The sequence below is a fragment of the Zootoca vivipara genome, chromosome 9 (genome assembly GCF_965207765.1).
Source record: "Zootoca vivipara chromosome 9, rZooViv2.hap1.1, whole genome shotgun sequence".
Classification (NCBI taxonomy): Eukaryota; Metazoa; Chordata; class Lepidosauria; order Squamata; family Lacertidae; genus Zootoca; species Zootoca vivipara.
Genome location: NC_142592.1, coordinates 55126676 through 55147197, shown reverse-complemented (window position 1 = coordinate 55147197; position 20522 = coordinate 55126676). Strand labels below are relative to the sequence as shown.

The 20522-nt window shown below is 42.2% G+C and overlaps 2 protein-coding genes across 2 annotated transcripts in view; one reads left to right on the top strand and one right to left on the bottom strand.

Moving 5' to 3' along the window:
- Positions 1–20522, top strand: part of CACNA2D4 (calcium voltage-gated channel auxiliary subunit alpha2delta 4) — a 169673-nt gene that overhangs the window by 92389 nt on the left and 56762 nt on the right. The gene's annotated exons all lie outside the window — the stretch shown is intronic.
- On the bottom strand, positions 3036–18911 carry LRTM2 (leucine rich repeat transmembrane protein 2). Its single transcript, XM_035127346.3, has 4 exons — positions 18346–18911; positions 15182–15335; positions 10172–10762; positions 3036–7967 (listed from the first exon to the last, which is right to left on the bottom strand). The coding sequence occupies exons 2-4, from the start codon at positions 15246–15248 to the stop codon at positions 7510–7512; spliced, it is 1116 nt and encodes a 371-aa protein (XP_034983237.1). The 5' UTR covers positions 15249–15335; positions 18346–18911; the 3' UTR covers positions 3036–7509.

Below are 20522 nucleotides of genomic sequence, written 5' to 3'. Positions count from 1 at the left end.
GGGCCAAGTGTCTACAACTTGTAAATCCCTGCGCTGAATAAAGCCAAGAGCAATGTATAATGGCACACCACTGTCTGTGAAGACCTGTTTTCACTGCTTGCCTGTGAGTACAAAGACAGGAGGGTTGTCAAGCACTTGGAAGACCATATCCAGAGGTTAGGTATATTCAGATTTGTATTATGTCTCTGAAACAGGTTCAAAGTAACAAATTCATGTATTTTCTCTGATTAGTGTATCTGCATGATACAGCTGTTGGTCACATTCACGCTTAACATTTTCAAAAAGTCATGGACGTAGAGTTCTTACATAAGCACCTGGATACTAGGGGGTTTGTGCATTGCTTGGAAATTGCATGATCTGTGGATCTAATTTGCAGTCAGTTTATAGCTTTTCCCTTTGCTTTTGTGATGGGCATATCTGGCTTTCTGGATTCTAATAACTGCACAAATTACTACAATAGCGGAATAATTTTGTAGTGCTTTGTATTGAAATGTGAATCATGGTTGTGCAAGTGAGCCCTGGGCATAATTATTAGTTCTGTTCCCTCTTTGACACCCTCTCCTCATCTCCGCTCAAAAAACCAACCCGTGCTATCTTACTATACCAGTGCATAATGTAAAAACTGCTGACTTCATTGGCAGTGGGAGCTGGGAAGTGTAAACCCCACAATATGAATTTCCATCACCAGTTACCCAAGAGCCTTTTAACTAGAAATCCCAATGATTGAACATGGGACATAGTCCCTCCCCACAGAGTTATGGTCAGAAGATAGGGGAATGTCAGCAGCAGCGAGTGGAAAGAGAGTGAACAGCCCTTACTTTTCTCCTTTTGGAAATTCAGCTGAATTCCTCTTTCTGGCTTCTATATGTCTTCATTCCTGCTGGCAAAGGCTTCAGCAGTCTGTACAGTCTGACATGCAATGAAATGGAGAGCAAAGTAGAGCTGTCCTGTGCCAAGCGCCCTCCTGGTAGGGTTTCTGTACTACTTTCACAAAGTTCTTCACATTAGGGAACATATTTTCAATTCCTCATCAAATACATGTAGTTTTTTTTCATTTACATCACACCCTTGGCTTTCAATACCCTTAAAGGCTAACTCATTTAGATCCAAACCGGCATCTAAATTTGGATCTGGCGCGAAGGCTCCGCTGTGCCTCTCTGTCTCAGATGACCTGGATTTGTGTCAAGAGAAAGAATGGCCAGAGAAAAGACCCTGCCTGTGGAGGGCTTGGGATCATCTATGACAGTTGAGAAGTGACGGTTGAGAAGATCAGAGAAAGGAATATCTGAAGAGCAGCTGCTCATGGAGAGGCAAGAGAGAGAGATTATGATGATGAAAGAGACCAAAAGGGGGGGGGAGGAGGGGAAAGGAACAATATCGCATGCTGGAAGGGAGAGATGTGAAAGCATATCTGAAGAAGTGTGCATGCACACGAAAGCTCATACCAAAATAAAAACTTAGTTGGTCTTTAAGGTGCTGCTGGAAGGAATTTTTTGCATAATTTGCACAGTAGTCCTTAGCCGGTCAGGGTAGTGGACACAGTCTGTATATGCATTTCTTACCATTCTAAGGTTGTGAGAGGTAGGAAGAGAGCTTGTAAGGTATTAAACATCCAGGAGCAAGGATAGGTTTTTATGGGCTAACCTGCAGTTTCTGTTGCAGAGGCCATGTGGCACCCTGTTTTGCTACTGTATGTGTAGTATGAGTTAGGAGTGTCAATCCCTTGCCCCCCAGCATATGGTCAGTGCATAACAGGATCTTGCTTGGATGCAGCTTGAGTAGGTCTGAAGAATTCTGGAGCACAGCCAGCCAGTTGACAGGGATGCAGATCCAAGGAGCTGTAAAAGTTGCATACCCTAAGGGCAGCGTGAACAAGCCCCTAAAAAGGAGGATCACATGGATGGGGGATGACAGGTTTAGTGCTGGTATGATGTAGTAAGTTCAGAATGGCTAGATGTCTCTGGGCATGTAACTCTGAATGGAGCACTGCTATGTGAAGGGCCTTGCGCTTAAATTTATTTTTTTCATAAAAATTATACACCACTTGATTGTTTGAAAAACCTCTCAACCTCAAAGTGGTTTACAAAAAGATAAAACAAGAAAATCAAGAAAATTCCCAATACTTTAAAACATACAAAAAGTTAAACTATTAAAAGAGATTAAAATTCATATCAGCGCTCTTAAGCATCTGGCCTAAACAAGAATATATTTAGCAGGCGCCGAAAAGAATACAGCGAGGGAGCCTGCTGAATATCAATAGGCAGGGAGTTCCAAAGTGTACATGCTACCACACTAAATAATTTAGTTCTTACAAATGCAGAATGGGTATTATGTGGCACCACTAGTAGTTCCAATTCTACTGATTGAAGCGGTCAAGAGGGCACATGTGGAGTAAGGCTAACTCATAGGTAAATTAAGCTGGTGATTTGTTGATGGTTAGGAGGTCTTGGAGGCAGGGTAAACAACATAATGCCCTGAAGATGTTGCTACGCTACAGTTACTATCTGCCCTTGGAATGATGGGAATTGCAGTCGAAGAACATCTGGAGCCCAATTCATTAGCTACCCCTGTTTTGAAGTATTAGAAAAATAATAATAAATAAAGAGTTTTGTGGCACTTTAAAGACTTTTATTGTGTGAGCTTTCATGGAGTAGAGTCTGCTTCATCATAGGCATGTTTATCATTAGTTAGGGTGTGTGTGTGTGTGTGTGTGTGTACACACACATTCATGCTTGATGAGTTTGTCTGCCAACTGAGGATAATCATATATCTCATGAAATGAACTTAGTGAAAACATATGCCACAATGCATGTTAGTCTTTTAAATGCCACACCCCCCCCCCTTGGTGCAAGATTCGTAGAGGTGTGATCCAACCCATATTAAACAATTGCCTTAGCCTCACTTCTGGTCCCTTCTGTTTCTTTGTGTATTTGAGTATTTCCTCTTTATGTTAGAGAATCTCTTGCGCTCATTCATTCTTGCAGAAAATTTGCAGAGCAGTAGGTTATTTCCACAAACCAAACGTAAAATATGAGTTGCATAGGAAAATACATTCTTTATTATTCTTCTAAAACAACAAGCCTGAAATAAAATATACCTTCAGCTGCTTTTTTAAAAACTTGTTCTCCCTTAAATTCTAACAGAAAAAAGGATTGTATGTGCCATCTGTCCTCTTTTCAAGACCCCCACCCCACAGAACTGTGTCTACCTCTTGTTTTCTTGGATTAGTCTGACTGTACCAGGAGCTAAGCTTTCCTTGGTTGCTGTATTGACCTACCAGCACAGGAAAGCACATTCTTGTCTATATCCACCTTTACTAAAGGAATTAGGTTGTCCTTCATTATGGCTTTTTGCCAACATTTTTTTAAAGGGTAGCCTCTCCTTAGCTGTCAGCTGCTGGCTGCACCTGATAGCCTGGAGCATACTAAGGGAGTTTTCACAAGTGATGTAGAATTTTTTACTTAAACCTCTTCTATGCCAGATTTCTGCAGTGATGTTAACAGGTGCACGCATTATGAATGTTTGCATTGCATCCCTTTCTCATTTCTAATTATCTTCCAATCTGTTTTGATCAGTACCAGTCAAGCCCACAGGAGAGCTATGCTGCTTCATTTTCAGTGATGGCATTTTGCCATGTGTTTTCAAAACCAGGCCTACTCATACCTACAGAGAAACAAACATCAGTCTGGTTATTAAAATTAATAGCTGGATAGTTTGAAAGTTATGGAGTATTAGGGCTATTCCCCATGTTAGATCCCATAGTAACAGAGTTCTCAAGTGGCACACTATTAGGCATTATTTGTGCCATTTGTGAAGTGCCCTGTGGTCTTGTATATACAAATTTTAACACTGGTGGCATATCGCTAAACCTCCGAATAATCTCAGCATAACAGTTACACATGCATATACTTCTGGTCTTATACATAGGTAGTCTAGTACAGGTATGCATGCTGATCTCTAACCTGTAGAAAGAGTATACTGATTCTGCTGAAGAGCCCTATTGCTAAGGTATTCATCTTTTCAGTTCACCTGAACAGCAGTTCTGAAATGTTGTACAAGTGAACCTCTTTTTCAAATGGAATAAGTACAGTAGTATGAAATTGGTACATCCAAACCCTTTCTTCTTTTGATTATCTATACTGCCCACAGCCAGAGTATATACTTGTAGCAGCCATATAAGAATCAGATGGTCTAAACCCGATGGTCTAAACCTGTTTTTCAACAGGTATATATTGTGGTTTTAAGTGATTGGAAGATGATGGGATGCAAGACATTTTGCATATTTTCTGAGACTTCATAGAGTTTCCTCAACCCTAGTTCAAGAATGCTAAATGATGTAACAAGATTCCAGACCTTCTGATTACAGCTGAAGGCACAGTTTCCCAGTAGCTTGAAAGAGGACACTTCCTATATTGGCTTATTGCGTTCTCAACAGCCCATTTTACTATCCAAGTACCCCAATGTCTTTGGGACCAACATTATCCATCCAACACCCCTCCTTTTCTCAACAAACGCTTACTTTGTCCCTTCACTTACTTCCCCTTTTCAGATGTGGATTTCTAAATGTGGAAGTATCAGGGCCAACCCTATGCCATATCAAATTATAAATTGGGGAAAAAACTTTAAAGTTGTAATTAAACTCACAACATGGAAAACAGAAAATGTAATTGGCAACAAAGGGAAATCTGCCAAAGGTGAGAATAGGGAATGGAAGAGGAAGGGGATTCCCCCCAACCTAATTTGCACTCCTCAGTTCTTCTCATCCTCTAAACACACATGCACACATCATTTGTTCTGTGCAATCATGTCATAATATTTCTTAGAAGTAAAATAGAGATCTATAAATATACAGCTTTGACAAAAATCCAATTTCAAGTATAATTGTGCTGTCCAGTATGTATGTTACAGAGGTACGTTCCTTTGGGAAGATTATAGAGACAGTAAGGTTGGAATTGTATATCCAGCAGGCAGAGTGCCAGTGCTAGCTTGTTGGGTATATATGCAGTAGGAGCAATACAGGCATACATACATACGTTAGCTAGAGTCTTTAGTAGCCTAGTTTTGCCCATCAGTCTGGAATAAAGCGGAAGTGGAGTTGCACACTTTGAGGGACTACAATACATACGGTACATAGTACGTAATGAGAGAAAGAGTCTATCCTCCATTCTTGGAATTTGCCTCTCACCTTGATGCTGATCTTCTGCACAGATCTTGAAATTAGATGCCATAGTGAAATCCACTGTTTGGCTACCATTTTAAATTGTGTTGTTTTAACATTTTGATGTTTGCTGCCCTGGGCTCCTTTGAGAGGAAGGGTAGGAGATACAAATTTAATAAACAAATGAATCTCATTTCCCACCGTCTCCTCCCTAATGTCCCATGAGAATTTTTTTCCTGCCACGCCGTTTCCGTCTGAAGGTTATTCCCTCTTTTGGGATGTGGTAGTTCTTTGCTAATAGGATGGTAGAGGGTTGAATTACTGCTCCCAAGATGTAATCTTGAGTCCTTCACAGTGTTCTTGTTGGCTGACAGGAGATTTAGGGATGAATTAAAGGAAAGTAAGCATTGCTTCTACTCAAACCAGCAGCAACAGTTAAAGAAAGAACTTGAGCTCATTGAAAGGCATAAGAATTTGACAAAAGAAGGAAGAATTCTGAAGACCTGCTCCATGCCCAACTAAGGTAGTTGTTGGGCTCTGCTCCTGAGTTGCTAGAGAGATACCTTGGAATCTGGGCCAGCTGCCAGTTTTTTTCATGACTGCAAGGATCACAGTATCCACAAAAACTGCGGCTGCATGACCTCTCATGTCATCTTCCTATCCCAGGAATACCCGCTGTGACGGGCTAGAGCAGGTTACCATGGCAATATGTGCTCTCCCCTGGAGACAGCACTTTATCCCACTTTCAGTGATATAAAATGAGTCCTTATGTTGGTTCCCTCCTCCCTGCCATCAGTTTGAAAAGAAATGAGGCTGATGTGCTTGGGAAAGATGCCCTGCATAAGAATCCATGTGTGTTCAGTATGTATGTGCACATGCATGCATGTGCTCATGTATGCATCTGTGTGTTCCTTGAGTGTATGTGTGTATTATATGCATGGATGCTGCAGATAATAATGCTACTCTCCATTTTTGAGGAGGACTCTTGCATGGCTGTTTACATGCACTAGTGTAATTCATACATGCCTATATCAGTAGAGTGTTTGCATGAAGAGCTGACCAACATTGACCCTGAACAGCATCTCCTCTCTCTACATTTACACTGATACTCCTTGCTGTCTTATTCATGGCTCTAAATCATTTTGTCCAATTCTCTCCATCTGAACCACACTGTGTTACATTGCATATAGCCACATTAATGTTTCTGGTTATGACCTACAATGTGTGTTGTTTCTGTAAAACCACTTCCATACTCCTCCCCACCACTACCCAAGTCCTCAAAATACTCTTTCTAAGGAGATCAGAAAGGCTGTTCTCCTCTTAAATCCCTTCCAGAGACCCACTTCTGCCACAAAGACTATAAGAGCCTTTCAGATTAATTCTCTAATATCCCAGAAAAAAATGTTTTCCCTTTTGGAGGATACACATTAGCCTTCCCAAAGTAACTGTCCTTTTAATAGTCATGACCCATCCTTCCTTTATTTCACCTTTGCTTCTTCTTCAAATACTTTTTAATGTCCTTCATTGCAGGGATCATAAATTATCATCCATATCAGGCAGTAGCTGGCACACTTTATAGCGCTCTACAAATAGTAATCTACAGATGGTCTGCAAAGGACAGAGGTGTGTATATGAATACGTCTGTGCATATATGTGGGTGATCAGCCTATGTTAATATTTTTATTTGTCTGCACCCTTTGTTGTGTAGACTAGACTACACAACCGAGTGAGTATATGCAATGCGTATTTTTTTAATGTAAAAGGATATTAATTCCTTTGTAATGTTAAAAACAGGAAAGTCAAATTCCCTGTGGATATTGTGCACTCAGTTATAGGCCTTTTGTCAGTTCTGGGCTGGCTGTGAACTGGGTTTTTCTGAATATACAGCTAATGGGAAGGAGTAGATTGTCATGCAGTAATATCAGTGACCAAACCTGTGAAGTTTAGACACTTTCACAGGAGTTGTCTTAGTGCCTTTGGCTGCTTGTTTTGTTGGTAAAAGATTCTGTGGTGGTATGGGAATTTCTGAAGGACTCAGGAACTGAAGCAGAGGCAAGATAGTGCTAGGTTGGCTGAACTTCCCCATAAATGAGCATCTGTGGGGAGTCTTGTGCAAAGAGGAAAAATGATAAGCACTTGAGGTCTGACTACAGTTTATTCACTTGGAAGTACATGAGGACAGAGGCAAGTGAGAGGGACTTGAACCCAGAGCCAGGTGTTCTGAACCTAGAAGCATGTTTTACTAATTGGATAAATGGAACAGCAGCACAGTCAATCTGTACGTCTTGGAAGATGTGAAAAGGCCCAAAACATATCCTGTTCTCTTCTGCCACTAATTTCCAATAAGGTATTCATGCCACAGAGGAAATCTGCTTTTGTTCCTCATGTTCGCCTTCTGTGTCACCCATTAATGGCTGCCTCTTCTTCAGCTCCCGGTGGTACTTAGCCATGAGAGATGCATAGATACAGCCATATGCTGCTGCCACTACCATCATAATACACACGATGCCACAAACCACCCCAGCTATGATGACTGTGCCAATGGCTCGGCGTACACTGACAGGCCGGTATCTTTGTTTCTGGGGGCAACCCACACTGGGATCCTCTTCTGCTTCAGGAGTTGTTGTTTTAGGCTTGGGAGCAGTTGGGGCTCCCTTACTGCAAGGAGGACCAATATTGTCCAGTACAGTAGAGCTGTTCTCATCCTCCAGCTGGGAACAGTAGTTAAACATCTCCATGGGCACCATGCGCATATCTTTCCCCCGTAGCTCCTTAGGCAGGGTACATGCCAGTTGGTCTATCTTTCCTCCTATCCCATAAGAAAAAAGAAGCACATTCAGTACCTTATTTTGGTATTGGATCACATCATGTTCAGTGCAATAATTCATTTCAATACATCTGCTGTGGCTGAGCACTTAAATATACAGGAATAGTTCCCTCTTCCTGGGGTGTAGCTTATGTCAAATGCTGACAGTTTCTAGGAGCTGCAGGTGAGAGCTGAGTGTGGGTTGGGGACCAAAGGTGGACAAACTTCCTCAGAAGGAGCATGATGGAAGTACCCCTCCCCTAACACCCCAGGTGGGGGTAGCTGGTGGATTTCAAACCCTTGGTGAATTTGGGACTCCCCCTGCATGCAAAGAGAGACTCCAAAGCGGATGAGACCAATAGTGGAACCAATGATTAAGAAGGCAATTTCTGTATGTGCTGTAGAGGGAAGTGAGGGGCAGCTGAGGCTCGTCAACCTAGGAAGATAGCCCATCTAGAAGGAAAACTGTGATCCTAAGCCTCTGCTGCCTTGTGGGATATCTTTGGAAGAAGAAAAAGCTAAGGAGTAAACCCTACAAATCCAGTATGGAATCCCTAAAACGGTGACACCTTGTACACCTGTGTTATCTCCTGCAGCCAAGTTGGTGCTCTGCTCTCCTTTGGACCACATCAGTGAAGCCCAGGACCTCCATACACACTGCCCAGGCTTGCGCCCCAGGAAGGTCACTTAGCTGCTAATGCAGCAGTTTGACTTCACCCCCAGAGGCTCACTCCATTGTCTCTTTAGACAGACGGATGCCATCAACAAAGCCACACACACACACACCTTCTTTAACAAAGCATTTGGCCATTTTGAGTCAAGAAATGTGTTACACAGAGAACATTCTGTTTGGAAACGGGAGCATTTTTCTAGGTGACAAGTGTGAGACACAAGACAGTCTCAAGTTATGGGGATAATTGTCTTTGTGGAATATGCTGGAAAACACCAGCTTAGCTATTCTTTTTCCACAGCCTTATAACCACCAGCAGTGTTGATAGTGCATAACTGATGTCACTGAGATTTTGTCAATGAAACTCAGAAGCCTTCATAGGCTGAAACTTCTAGTAGATTAGAGTCCCCTGAATAATGTGTGGCTAAACAAGAGCCCTCTGTATCCATCAGCAAAACAGATATTGATTGCTACCCTAAGAGATCCTGCTACCTTTAGCCCTTTATTGCTTTCTGTTTCAACACAATGTAAGACGAATGTCCTATACATCGCTGCTGCTTTCCCCCCGTCTACTAACACTTTATAACAATGTTTAACTTGCCCTTGGCCCAAAATCAAACTCACAAGGTGAATTGGAAAAAGAATTTGAACAGCAATCAATGACATTACTAACAGAGAGCGCAGGGGGACGGGACTCGCCTGTATCAAAAAGGGTAGCCAACAATTAAAGCTCTTGCTTTTAGCTCAGGTTATAGTGTTTCAGCAGTTAGAAAGTTTTAACATTTTTCATCAGTAATAACAACACACTGCAGTTAATTGACTCAAAGGTTACTGTTAATTAACACACCACCATTGACATATATGCTGCTGAGCCATTTTCCCCCCAGGTGGGAGAACTTAGATATAAAATTATGGTGGCCAGGGCCCTGGCTCTATTGAAACAGTGAAATCCCCATTGAGAGAGCAGAGGTCAAAGTTCACTGTGGGAATCTTGCACATAATTAGTAGTTCTAAGGTCAAAATCCAAACTGCGCAATATGACCTCTGACCTTCCCTCTGTTTGTTGTTTAGCACCAAACCTTTTCAAGGAAAATATATGAATGCATTCTGTAATTCGTTTTGCATTCTAGCAACTACACGTTCCCCTGATCTTTTTCCCACTGTAGTGATTTGCAGCCAGTGAATTCGGAAACTCCAAAATGATCAAATGGGCTTGATCCCTTCCTCATCTTGATCCCTTCAATTATATCCTCTTTTGAAAGTTTGGACAACTGTCAGCATTTGCAAAGAGAAATTTGGATGAGAAGATAACCTGCAACTTCAACTACAACATGCTACTCTATAACATAATACAGCAGGATTATGATGCATAGTGACCATTCTCCATATCTGAGAATTAGAATTTAGGTAAGCCTGATCCGTCTAACTTGTCTCTCTTTTCTGTCTAGCTGCTCCTTTTCAGCCCTTTATAGCCAGCAAAGACTAGGAGTGAATAACCTTCAATATTGAAATTTGGACCTCTCTCAGTGGTACCTACCTCTGTAAGAGAACCATTCCATCCAGTATTTGAAATCTCTCAGGTTGCAGTCACATTCCCAGGGGTTGTCCCCCACTTGCAACTGCCGCAGGCTAACTAAAGGCTCAAAGGTCACCCTGTCCAAATTCTGCAGGCGATTTGACCTGAGGGAAAGCCAACGGAGAGAGGGCAGGTCATCAAAGATGCCTGAGGGGATTTGAGCAAGCCCATTGATGGAGAGGTCCAGCTGACGCAAAAGAACAGTGTTCTGCAGAAGATCTTTATCCAGGCTCCTGATGCTGTTGTTCCTCAGCTGTAGTTCAGTGAGGTTTACTAGGTCTCTGAAAATGTTCTCAGGAAGTTGGTCTAAGAAGTTGTTGGAAAGATCCAGTCTCTGGAGGGCAGAGAAATTGGAAAAAGTTTGTTCTGGCAAAATGCTGAGTTGGTTGTTGAGGAAAAGGAAGGTCCTGGTATTTGTAGGAATGTCCAAGGGAACTGATGAAAGGCCCAAACCACTACAGTCCACCTCCAGAGTACCGTTGTTGCATTTGCAAAGGGAGGGGCAAGCAATGAGGGACTCTGCTGCACAGAATGAAAGCCAACAGGCAAGCACTGCAAAAGAAAAGAGGGAGAAAGAACACGTATTAAAACGTCATCTTTGGTAGACTGTATGCACAGTTCACTTAAGATTTTTGCCTTCCTTTGCAGCCAGATGCAGAGTGTCTTCTCATGTCTAGTGAGAAGATTCTACCTCTTGGGTTTTTGAGCCTCATGCCCAGTTGGTATGACCCTATATAGCAGGCACGTCCAACAGGTAGATCGTGATCTACCAGTAGATCACTGGACATCTGTGGTAGATCACTAGCTTCCCCCAACTACCTTGGGCTCCCTAAAAATGCTCAACAACCTTGAACCCCAAAACGCAGGGTTAGACCTGAACCCCCCCCCAAACCATGCCTTCCTCCTCCCTAAAAAAAGCTCAACTTTGACCTGAACCCCCTGAACGCAGTCTCTCGGGAGTTGGCCACCCCTGCTATATAGGATAGCTTCTTAATAGTCTGTTCTCTTAATAGTCTCTGTGATTAGACTGATAACCAAATGAGCTTCCTCATGGATGAATCTTTGTACTGCCAGATGCATAGCTGCCAAGTTTTCCCTTTACTCGCGAGGAAGCCTATTCAGCATAAGGGAAAATCCATTAAAAAAAGGGATAACTTGGCAGCTATGCAGATGGATTCCCACAGTGTGAACTTCCTTTTAGCCTTTTATGAGCTAGCAGGGCTAAGGAATAAACATTCTTACAGTATGGTGGGGGAGAAAGGTCAGCATATTCCCAGAGGGCTTTGCTGCCTGATTCCAGTGTGCTTCAATATAATAGATGCAATAAAGCCAAGCGTGATGGAAGAACAACCCAGAGCTAGAATAGAAAATTGCTAACTCTTTCTAAATAATCAGAATAGTTTTGATAATATTTAATTAGGCACCTTTAAGTTGTTACTTAGAAAGCAAATTATCAATTCATTGTGTTTTCTTAAGAACAGGATTTGTGGTGGACAGAGATGATTTTGACTCCAGTACAAATTTTAATATATTTAGCATTTTGCAGTCAGTGTCCAAAGACCCCTGGGTTACACATGTACTAAAATCCGTATCTAAGACCTAAATAATGAAGCCTGAAAAGAGAAACCTTGCACCATTTTCTGAAGGTCAACAAATAAGCACGCAAAGGATGAAGCAAAGCAGGTAATAGGTTTGAAAGATGTGTTCCCCCAAAGAAAATGCCCTTCCATCTGCTTCCCTCAGTGGAATGAAAGAATCTTAAAAATAGATGGTTCTACCTGATTTTAATAACTTAAAGGTGAATAAATGTTCCCAAAGTCAGCAGCCCTTGATCTACAGTTTAAAAAAGCATTACAAACTGCTTTCATTTTCTAAGCACATCATACATTTTGGATTTGGGTTAAATCCAAAACCAATGAATATGCATATGGACCTGAATACTGATATCTAATTCAAGGGCTAAATCCAAATCTTATACAGTACCTGTTTCCCACACAGTCTTTGGCATTAAGTAATGTGGTATTTGTTGAACTATTTCAAGTTCCAAACAAAGTCTGTAATCTGTAGGATTCTTAATAAGTTTCTTCCTCTCAGTTAAGTGAATTGACATCTATACAGGTCCAGCAGATGCTGATTCAAGTTTCTACACCAACTCTTCTAACAAATGTTAAGCAATAGGCGGTGAGGGTAGGGGTGTTCTGTGGCCTCAAAGCAGCCTTTCTACTAAGAGGCCAGGGTCAATAGCATAGATGTTACAATGGATGCCATGAACCCAGAAAACAGATCCTGTTGGCACCAGAGTTGATATTCTCTGTCTAGAGGTTTTTAATTCCACTCAAAGTATCTCATTCTATGGATGTAGGATAATGCTTGAAAGAACAAGAGGGAAGGGGAAGTGACATGAATTGTGCAAGTGATCTTGCTTTTCTTGGAAGCTTGACTGCAGTACCATATTAATTATACAGTGCTCTCTGTGATGATGAGAGCACATTTAGCTGCTTTGTGTACAGGGAAAGGTGAGAATGTATCAGGTAAGGCTATATAGGTGACACTCTTCTATGTCTGTTTTAGCAAATGCCATCCTTTCTGCTCTAACCCCTAGTTGAGCACCTCTGGGAAACCACCATTAGTACTGCTACCCCTTCCAGACATCTGGGTGCATAATTTCCTGAGAATTTTAATTTACACCACAACTCTACTACTATAATGATGGCTGAGAGAGGCAGGGGGACACTGTTACATATCTTCCGGAAGGAAACTCCAACAATATCTACTAGGCAAAAAAGTAAGGTCATGGTGTGGTTAGTTAGGGGTACAGGTATGGTTACACAGGTCTCAAAAGGCAGTGTGCCTGTGAATGCTCAGCAGAGCAGGTAGGAATTTTTTGTCTCATGAAAAGTAGCATTAACTACTAAACAATAGTCTAAGTGAAATATTCAGCAGAGTGTATGCTCTTATGTCAAGAAAAGGTAATGTTACTTTGTGAGATGTTCAGGACCATAGTAAGATGATCTAGGAATATAAGATTAGGTCTGGGCTCAGTGGCGTTTAGAGTAAATAATTTATAATGGCAATCCAGGAAGCAAGGGTGTATAACAAAGGCAAGCCTCTTAGGCAAAAGGAAATAATTTCCTCTGTAAATATCATCGGCATCTTGTGTTCTGACCCCTAGTCTTTCTTTTTGGTTTGAGTCTATACCCCCTGCCTAGCTTAGCTGCATGTATCCTCATTAACAAAAATAATTCTCTTCATAACTCACTGCAGAGATGGCTTGGTGGTTCCACTGGAGTACATTTAGACTGAAGTCCTATACTTGCTTATCCAGGAATAGTTCCCACTGAACTAATGGGACTTACTTCTAAGTGGGTCTGCATAGGTTTGTGCTGTTAGCCTACCTTAAACTTCTATTGTTCCTGCTTTATCATATCCACATTTTTTAAAGCTCTGGAGCTAATGCCCCAGCAGGGATTATTCACTGAGAAGCCGAACAATGTGAGCTCTTTTGGAAACTATTAGTGGGAAAGAAATGTTGGTGTGTTCATGCAAGTATTACACGAAACACATCAACATACCACTGCTTCCACTTTTTTTCTTAGTGCAGGACTTAACTCAACTTCTTTAACCTTATGCTGTAAGAATCATCACAATGAGTAGTTTGATGGAATTGGCCCAATATAGGCTGCTTCACTGTGGGACCCAGGTGGCGCTGTGGTTAAACCACTGAGCCTAGGGCTTGCCGATCAGAAGGTCGGCGGTTCGAATCCCTGTGACGGGGTGAGCTCCTGTTGGTAGGTCCCAGCTCCTGCCAACCTAGCAGTTCGAAAGCACATCAAAATGCAAGTAGATAAATAGGAACCGCTACAGCGGGAAGGTAAACGGCGTTTCCATGTGCTGCTCTGGTTTGCCAGAAGCGGCTTTGTCATGCTGGCCACATGACCTGGAAGCTGTACGCCGGCTCCCTCGGCCAATAACGCGAGATGAGCGCGCAAGCCCAGAGTCGGTCACGACTGGACCTAATGGTCAGGGGTCCCTTTACCTTTTTAGGCTGCTTCACAAATGACACCAACTGGACTTTGACATTTGTAAAGCTTGTGAATATAGTTAATGTGCTCTGTAACATAGGAAAGAGCCACTTAAAATCAAAGTATAGTCCTTTGCAATGTGACTATGACAATTGAATAGCCTGGTAAACGTATGACATGACTGTCATGAACTGATATGGTTTTGAGATGTGCATCACAGGTCCTCACATCATTAACCTTTCCCTATGAGTGTTTGGCCTTCTCTGTACTGCAAAATAATGGGTGTTATATTTTTAAGAGGGCAAAAATATTAACTTTTGTGGGTTGTTGTGATACCAACATATACAGGACTGACTGTGAAAGGTGATAGAGGTTCCTTTGCATATTGGGCATCCTTTAGGCATTAAGAGCAAGTTGGTACCCACTCTTTTGCCACTCTCAAGCCCGTTCAAATCACAGTCCGTAACCACTGATTCTTGTTATTATTATCTGCAACATGTGAAAGCACTGTTGCTTCTTCCTTTGGCATTACACTTCTTGTCATTCATAAAAAAAAAATCTGAACACTATACAGTGGTGCCTTGCTTAACGAATACCCTGCTTAACAAAATTTTCGCTTAACTAAAGGATTTTTCGAGTAGAGGTTGCCTCGCTAGACGAATTCGTTTTATGAAAAATTTGTCTAGCGAATCACGGTTTCCCATAGGAATGCATTGAAATTCAATTAATGCGTTCCTATAGGCAAAAAAAAATTCAAAAAAAATTCAATGCATTCCTATGGGATTCGCTAGACGATTTTTTCGTTATAAGAAAAGACCCGTGGAATGAATTAAATTCGTCTAGCGAGGCACCACTGTACTCACTATTGAAATAAAAACACTCTCCCTTCCCCTCACTGGAGAAATAGGGGACAGCCTCCTGCTTAGCAAACAACCTGGACAGTACTTACAGCTAGTTTTTCTCCATCTCAGGGAAAGCCTGTTGCTCCACCAGTAGCCTCCACTCAGAGACAGCATGATGGTTACTGTTTTCCCCGTGGTATCTTGTGCCAGCCAGCCAGGCTGGCACACTTTCTTGCAGGAATGAACAGCGGTCTGACTAATCTAGAAGACAAAAGCAGAACAAAAGAGCATATGGCTATCAGGTGTCTAACAGAATCATATATAGGTCTGGAAGAGAACTCACTAAAATAACTGGCTTTACTATCGGGTAAGGTGAGACATCTTTAGGAAGTTTTTAAAAATAAAATATAAAATAAAATAGAATGTGCTCACTGAGGATTGGCAGAGGGAAGAGCATCTCCAAAATGCTGCTAGGAATGTGTAGGGAAGTTGGAGCAATTTTTCTGGGAAATCTGAATGCTAAGATAAGGCATGGTACCATCTTGGAAGTGCTTCCCAACTGCCGGTGAAGAGCAAGGCCGATGAGATAAGATGGTTGGCAGGGGAGTGTAGAAAAAAGGCTGAAAGAACTCTGTCAACCCATAGATATAAGAAAACCACATTTTAATGGACCTTAATCAGAAAGCAATAATAGATAATGAACAAGGATTGTTCATTGCTTTGAAATTGGCTAGATCAGTGCAGGTGTATTGGAGTTTTTTTAGCAGAGAAATGCATAAAGGTAGATGGGAGGGGTTTAAGTTGCATCATTAATTACTAATCACATAACAAATGATATCCAGTTTGTGTATCCAACCTTCCTTGTAACCACACATAAGTGCAATGAATTGCATTTATGAAATATTGCAGTTTTGATAGCAGAAAAAAATGCAATGTTGCTACACCAAAAAAGTAAACCTGAGGGAAGATGTGCAGATTATGTGCAACAAACAAGAAACAATTCTGGAGGAACTTGCACAAAAAGACCTGAAGTAGCCCCTTTCCACTCCATGTCTGGCAGTATTGACTGTATGCAATCCCTCTTCTGCTCTGTGGGGAAAAACATTGCTTCCTCTAGGAAACACTTGAATCTTCCCTGTGCCTGCTTTACATGTTTCCTGTGTGTGTGTTAAGTTCAGAGCAGGACTAATAAGTCACGCATGGAACTGCTTGTTGGAAGTTCCTTGCTAGCTAGGTTGATGACGTCCTCCTTATCATCACCCCACTTTCCCCACTGCAAATGCTGTCCCATGCCCACACACCCCAAGGCATATTGTTGTTTAGTTGTTTAGTCGTGTCTGACTCTTCGTGACCCCATGGACCAGAGCATGCCAGGCACTCCTGTCTTCTACTGCCTCCCGCAGTTTGGTCAGACTCATGTTGGTAGCTTCGAGAACATACCGGTATAAACATTCCCAATTAATAAATGATACCATCATGGTTAAATGCAGTAGAAATACATTGTATAGAGTCATGGTTGCCTCAATTAGTTTGCAACAAGAGAAATCCCAGTGCCAGTTTTAAGCCTGTTCAGAAGCTAAATCTTCTGACCTGAACATCCTGGCTCTAATCCCAGATGTGTGTAACTTCTCACTGGCAAGAGGAAGCCATTCTTCATGTGCTTAGGGACACCCTAGAAGCTGGTTCACAATGCAGTTCAGTGGTAGAGCATGTGCAAAAGGTTCCAGGTTTAAACCCTGGCATTTCCAGGTGGGGCTGTGAAAGACTCCTCTTCTCTTATTGACCTTATGGCCAATAAGTGTAGATGACAATGAGATAGATGGAGAGTGGCCTGGTGGTATACATTTCCTACCAATTGATGATCACAGCATCAAGTGATGACATGCATGTGTGACTTGGGCTGTTGAAGGTTTAACACCACAGACCTTTCATGCCACTTCATATACAATGCTGTTAATTAGTTCAGATAGTCATCTGATTTTCAAGTGTATGAAAATCAAGATATGCACATGCACGGCTTGTGTGAACAAGTGCTAGGATTACTTCATTCATTCCAGGGCTACTTCACATGTCCCCAGCATTAGGAGGAAGTTGGAAGACTAGACCTGGTGAACCGCAAATGTGTCGTCTAACCTACCAATTTCCCTGTAGTCAGCTGTAGTGCTGCACAGATGCACTGAAATCAGGGCTTCAGAACCCACTGGGAGAAAATAAGTACATAAAATGCATACAGCCATGCCCCTAGGGACATGCTTGGGGCTCTTTTGTGCTGCTAAGCTTCCCTTCCCCCTCATCCCTTCTGACTGACAAAGTGGGGACAATGCCTGCAACAGGAGTTCCCATCTCCAATTTTGGGGGGAGAGTGCTGGTGGTTTATACAGATTTAATTTTGCAGCAGCTGAAGAGCAAACAAATGAAAGCTGAGGTTTTGGGGGGTGCAGGAATTACATTTTAATCTAAAGGAAGTGTCTGTATGTCAGAGGAGGTGAGCCTCCTAATTAGAAACCCCCAAGATAATCAGTTTTATCCCTTGGTGATTATAATGAGCCACCATGACAACAGGTTCTCCCCCTGCCCTTTAGCTACCAAAGGCAGGGCAGGAGGGGTCACTGTTTCTGGGAAGCATCATTTACCGCTCCTCCTGCTGCTTTTTCAGATTTATTCAGGGGGAAGCTTTGCAGCCCACCCACTATTGGCTCAGAAAGGGCGAGAATGCCCACTAAAATCCAGCTTCCTCCTCCCTCCTCCCTCTTTTCCCAGTTCCTCCCTGCCTGCTCTTGGAAAATGTTATGTCTCCCTTTTGGCTTTATTTTTAGATTTGTATAATATGCCCGAAGCTCAGTCCGTGTCCATCATTTTCCTTTCCTCCTCCCTCCCCTCATTCATTTATTCTGATGGGCAATCAAATCCTCCCAAAGGCTCTTAAAATCACACAGCACAGAGGGCGAGAGGATTTGGTGCGATTCGTGAAAGCTGTTGAGAGAGATAATCTGACACGAGGATGCCGAGGTGAAAGATATTAAGAGCGTTTACAAAATATCTGCCTGCCCCCCCCCCCACAAAACACACACACAAACCACATTCCAGAAAAGAGAGAGAGAGTTGGAATCTCTCCTTGCACTTCCTTGCAAAAGGGAAAGCCTCAAACCCCTTTGCACCTGCCAAGAGCTCAGGGCTCCCACCCCAGTGCTCTTAACCAGCTGCTGGAGTATCCTTCGGACATATTCCTCCCCTCTCCCCCTTTTTGCCGAGACATAGCAGGAGCACTTACCTTGAGATGCTCTGCTTATCAGCCTGGGCTCTGGCCAAATTCTACCTTCTTTCCTCTCTTTCTCTGCCTCCTTGACTCCCAGCAAAGAGGTTTGCTCCTCTCCGAGTCTGTGTCCTATTTAACTCCCCTGCCCCACAGGAACCAGCGGCAGAGTTAAGCTGACAGCCACAGAGACTTAGCAGGCTGTGCTGGATGGCTGGGCTGGAGAGTTGATCAGTTTCAAATCCTGTTGTGGAATGATCCTGTCCTTCCCTCCCTGAGGTATTAGGAACTGCCTGCCACTCTCTTTGCCTCTCTCATTCCCACCCCCATCACTCAGCCTGGTTTTGCTCTACAGCTGCTGCTCTGATGTTATCAACAATCCACCTGTACGGCTGGGCTCAAGTACAACCAAAGAGACATACACCTTTCAAAAGGACAACTTAACAATGCTGCTACCTGATTGTGCTGAGGACGTGAAGGCAGAAAACATATTTATTAAAAAAAGAAAGAAAGAAAAAAGAAGCACTTGAGCTTGACTGGGAGCCATGCCAGTCTTTAATCTCAAAACTCTTTCCCTGACTCCTGTGTAAATTGCCTGTTGTTCTTACTTAGGGCTGGTTCACATATCCACATTTCTCGTGGCATCGTGATGGCTTGTCTGTGTGAATGGGCTGTCACAGATCACACACCTCGGTTGCATCCTTCCTATTACCCACACAACACCTTGAACACAATGTTTTTCTTTGGAATGTCAGTTCACACAGCTAATATTTATCAGTCAAGTGCAAAAAAACCAACAACCTGGTGATGTGCAGGAATTGAAGAAGGGGCATTTTGCATGTTTACTGAGGCACTGTTCTTACTTCATATGCCCCAAGACTGTGTTACTAGCATTAAATACGGGTTCCAGAGCTAAGGTCTGATGAATCTTGGCTCAAATTAAGCCACGTGGAGAGCTTTAGCTGCCCCCCTGGCCACCGAACCCTAAAATCTGTGTTCAATGCCATGAGCTAGATGGAAATCTATGAAGAAATAACAGCAAAGAAGTTGCTTCTGAGCATGTGCAAAGTGCATTTCCTGTACCGTTGAATCATCACAAAAGTCATCACATTCTTTCTATTTCCCTCTCCCTCCTTCCATATGTGTGGGCATCCCTGTGTGTGCTGTAGATTAGAGGATTTGACCCATTTGAGTACCATCCCCTTTCTTTTAAGAAACTTTTTCCTGAAAGAGGCTACCTTAAAAAATATATGTTAAGATCTATTTCAACATCAAGATTAACTACAACAGAATCATTTTCTGGAACGTATTATACATAATTAGCAATCATTTGGGAATGATAATATTCCCTTATTTTAATTAATAGACTCTTACATCCATCATCAATTTCATCTATCACTCACGATTACTATTATTATACTACTGTACTTTGAAAAAGTCTGCATGTAGATTTAATAGATCACATCCTCATCATATGTTTAAAGCACTTTTAAAGTACATGACTTTCACCAAAGAATCCTGGGAACTGTAGTTGCTAAGGTGCTTGGAATTGTAGCTCTCAGAAGGGTAAAATCAGGCAAAATATAACCATTATTATTTTTTAATAGTCTGAGAAGTAATTGTGCTGTGGTTTGGGAGTTAAAGATCTATTTAATATTCTTGTTTTACCAACATCATTCAGATGCCTCATACCTTTAATTATTTTAGTTGTTTCTTTCCAGAAATCTAGAGTCTTTGTGCTCTTAACAATAGCATGAGAGAGAGAGAAATTCAACAAGCACACCCTTTTTCTAGATCACTGAGGGAAACTGTGTCTGTTGAATTCCTGCTCATCTTACAAACTGAAGGCAAGTTGGGGTAGCTGACATGATACCCTCCAGATAATGTTGGATTAGCCTCAGCCAGCATGGCCAATGGTCAGGACTAATGGGAGGGCACCATGTTCACTCCCCATGAGTTAAAAGGAATAGATTCATTGTCAGAGAACAAATGAGAGGTAGCAATTCTAGTCCTCACCCTAAAGCATCCTCTGTAGCACTGCTCTTCGGTTTGTGGGTCAGGAGGGACCCACAAGTGTGTCACGAGCAACTTGATCTTGGGTGGGTCACAGCAGAATCATAACCACCATTTTCTTTTTTCTGTATGGGATTTTTGTAAGGAAAAATGAAAGAAAGAAAGTGGGGGACAATGCATAA

Excerpts from the sequence above, each read along its gene's own strand:
- LRTM2 (XM_035127346.3), bottom strand. The coding sequence starts at position 15,248 with ATGCTGTCTCTGAGTGGAGGCTACTGGTGGAGCAACAGGCTTTCCCTG. Across the intron at positions 10,763-15,181 it reads GAGATGGAGAAAAACTAGCT|TGCTTGCCTGTTGGCTTTCA; the intron begins GTAAGTACTGTC and ends TTTCTTTTGCAG. Across the intron at positions 7,968-10,171 it reads GGAATGGTTCTCTTACAGAG|GAGGAAAGATAGACCAACTG; the intron begins GTAGGTACCACT and ends CTTATGGGATAG.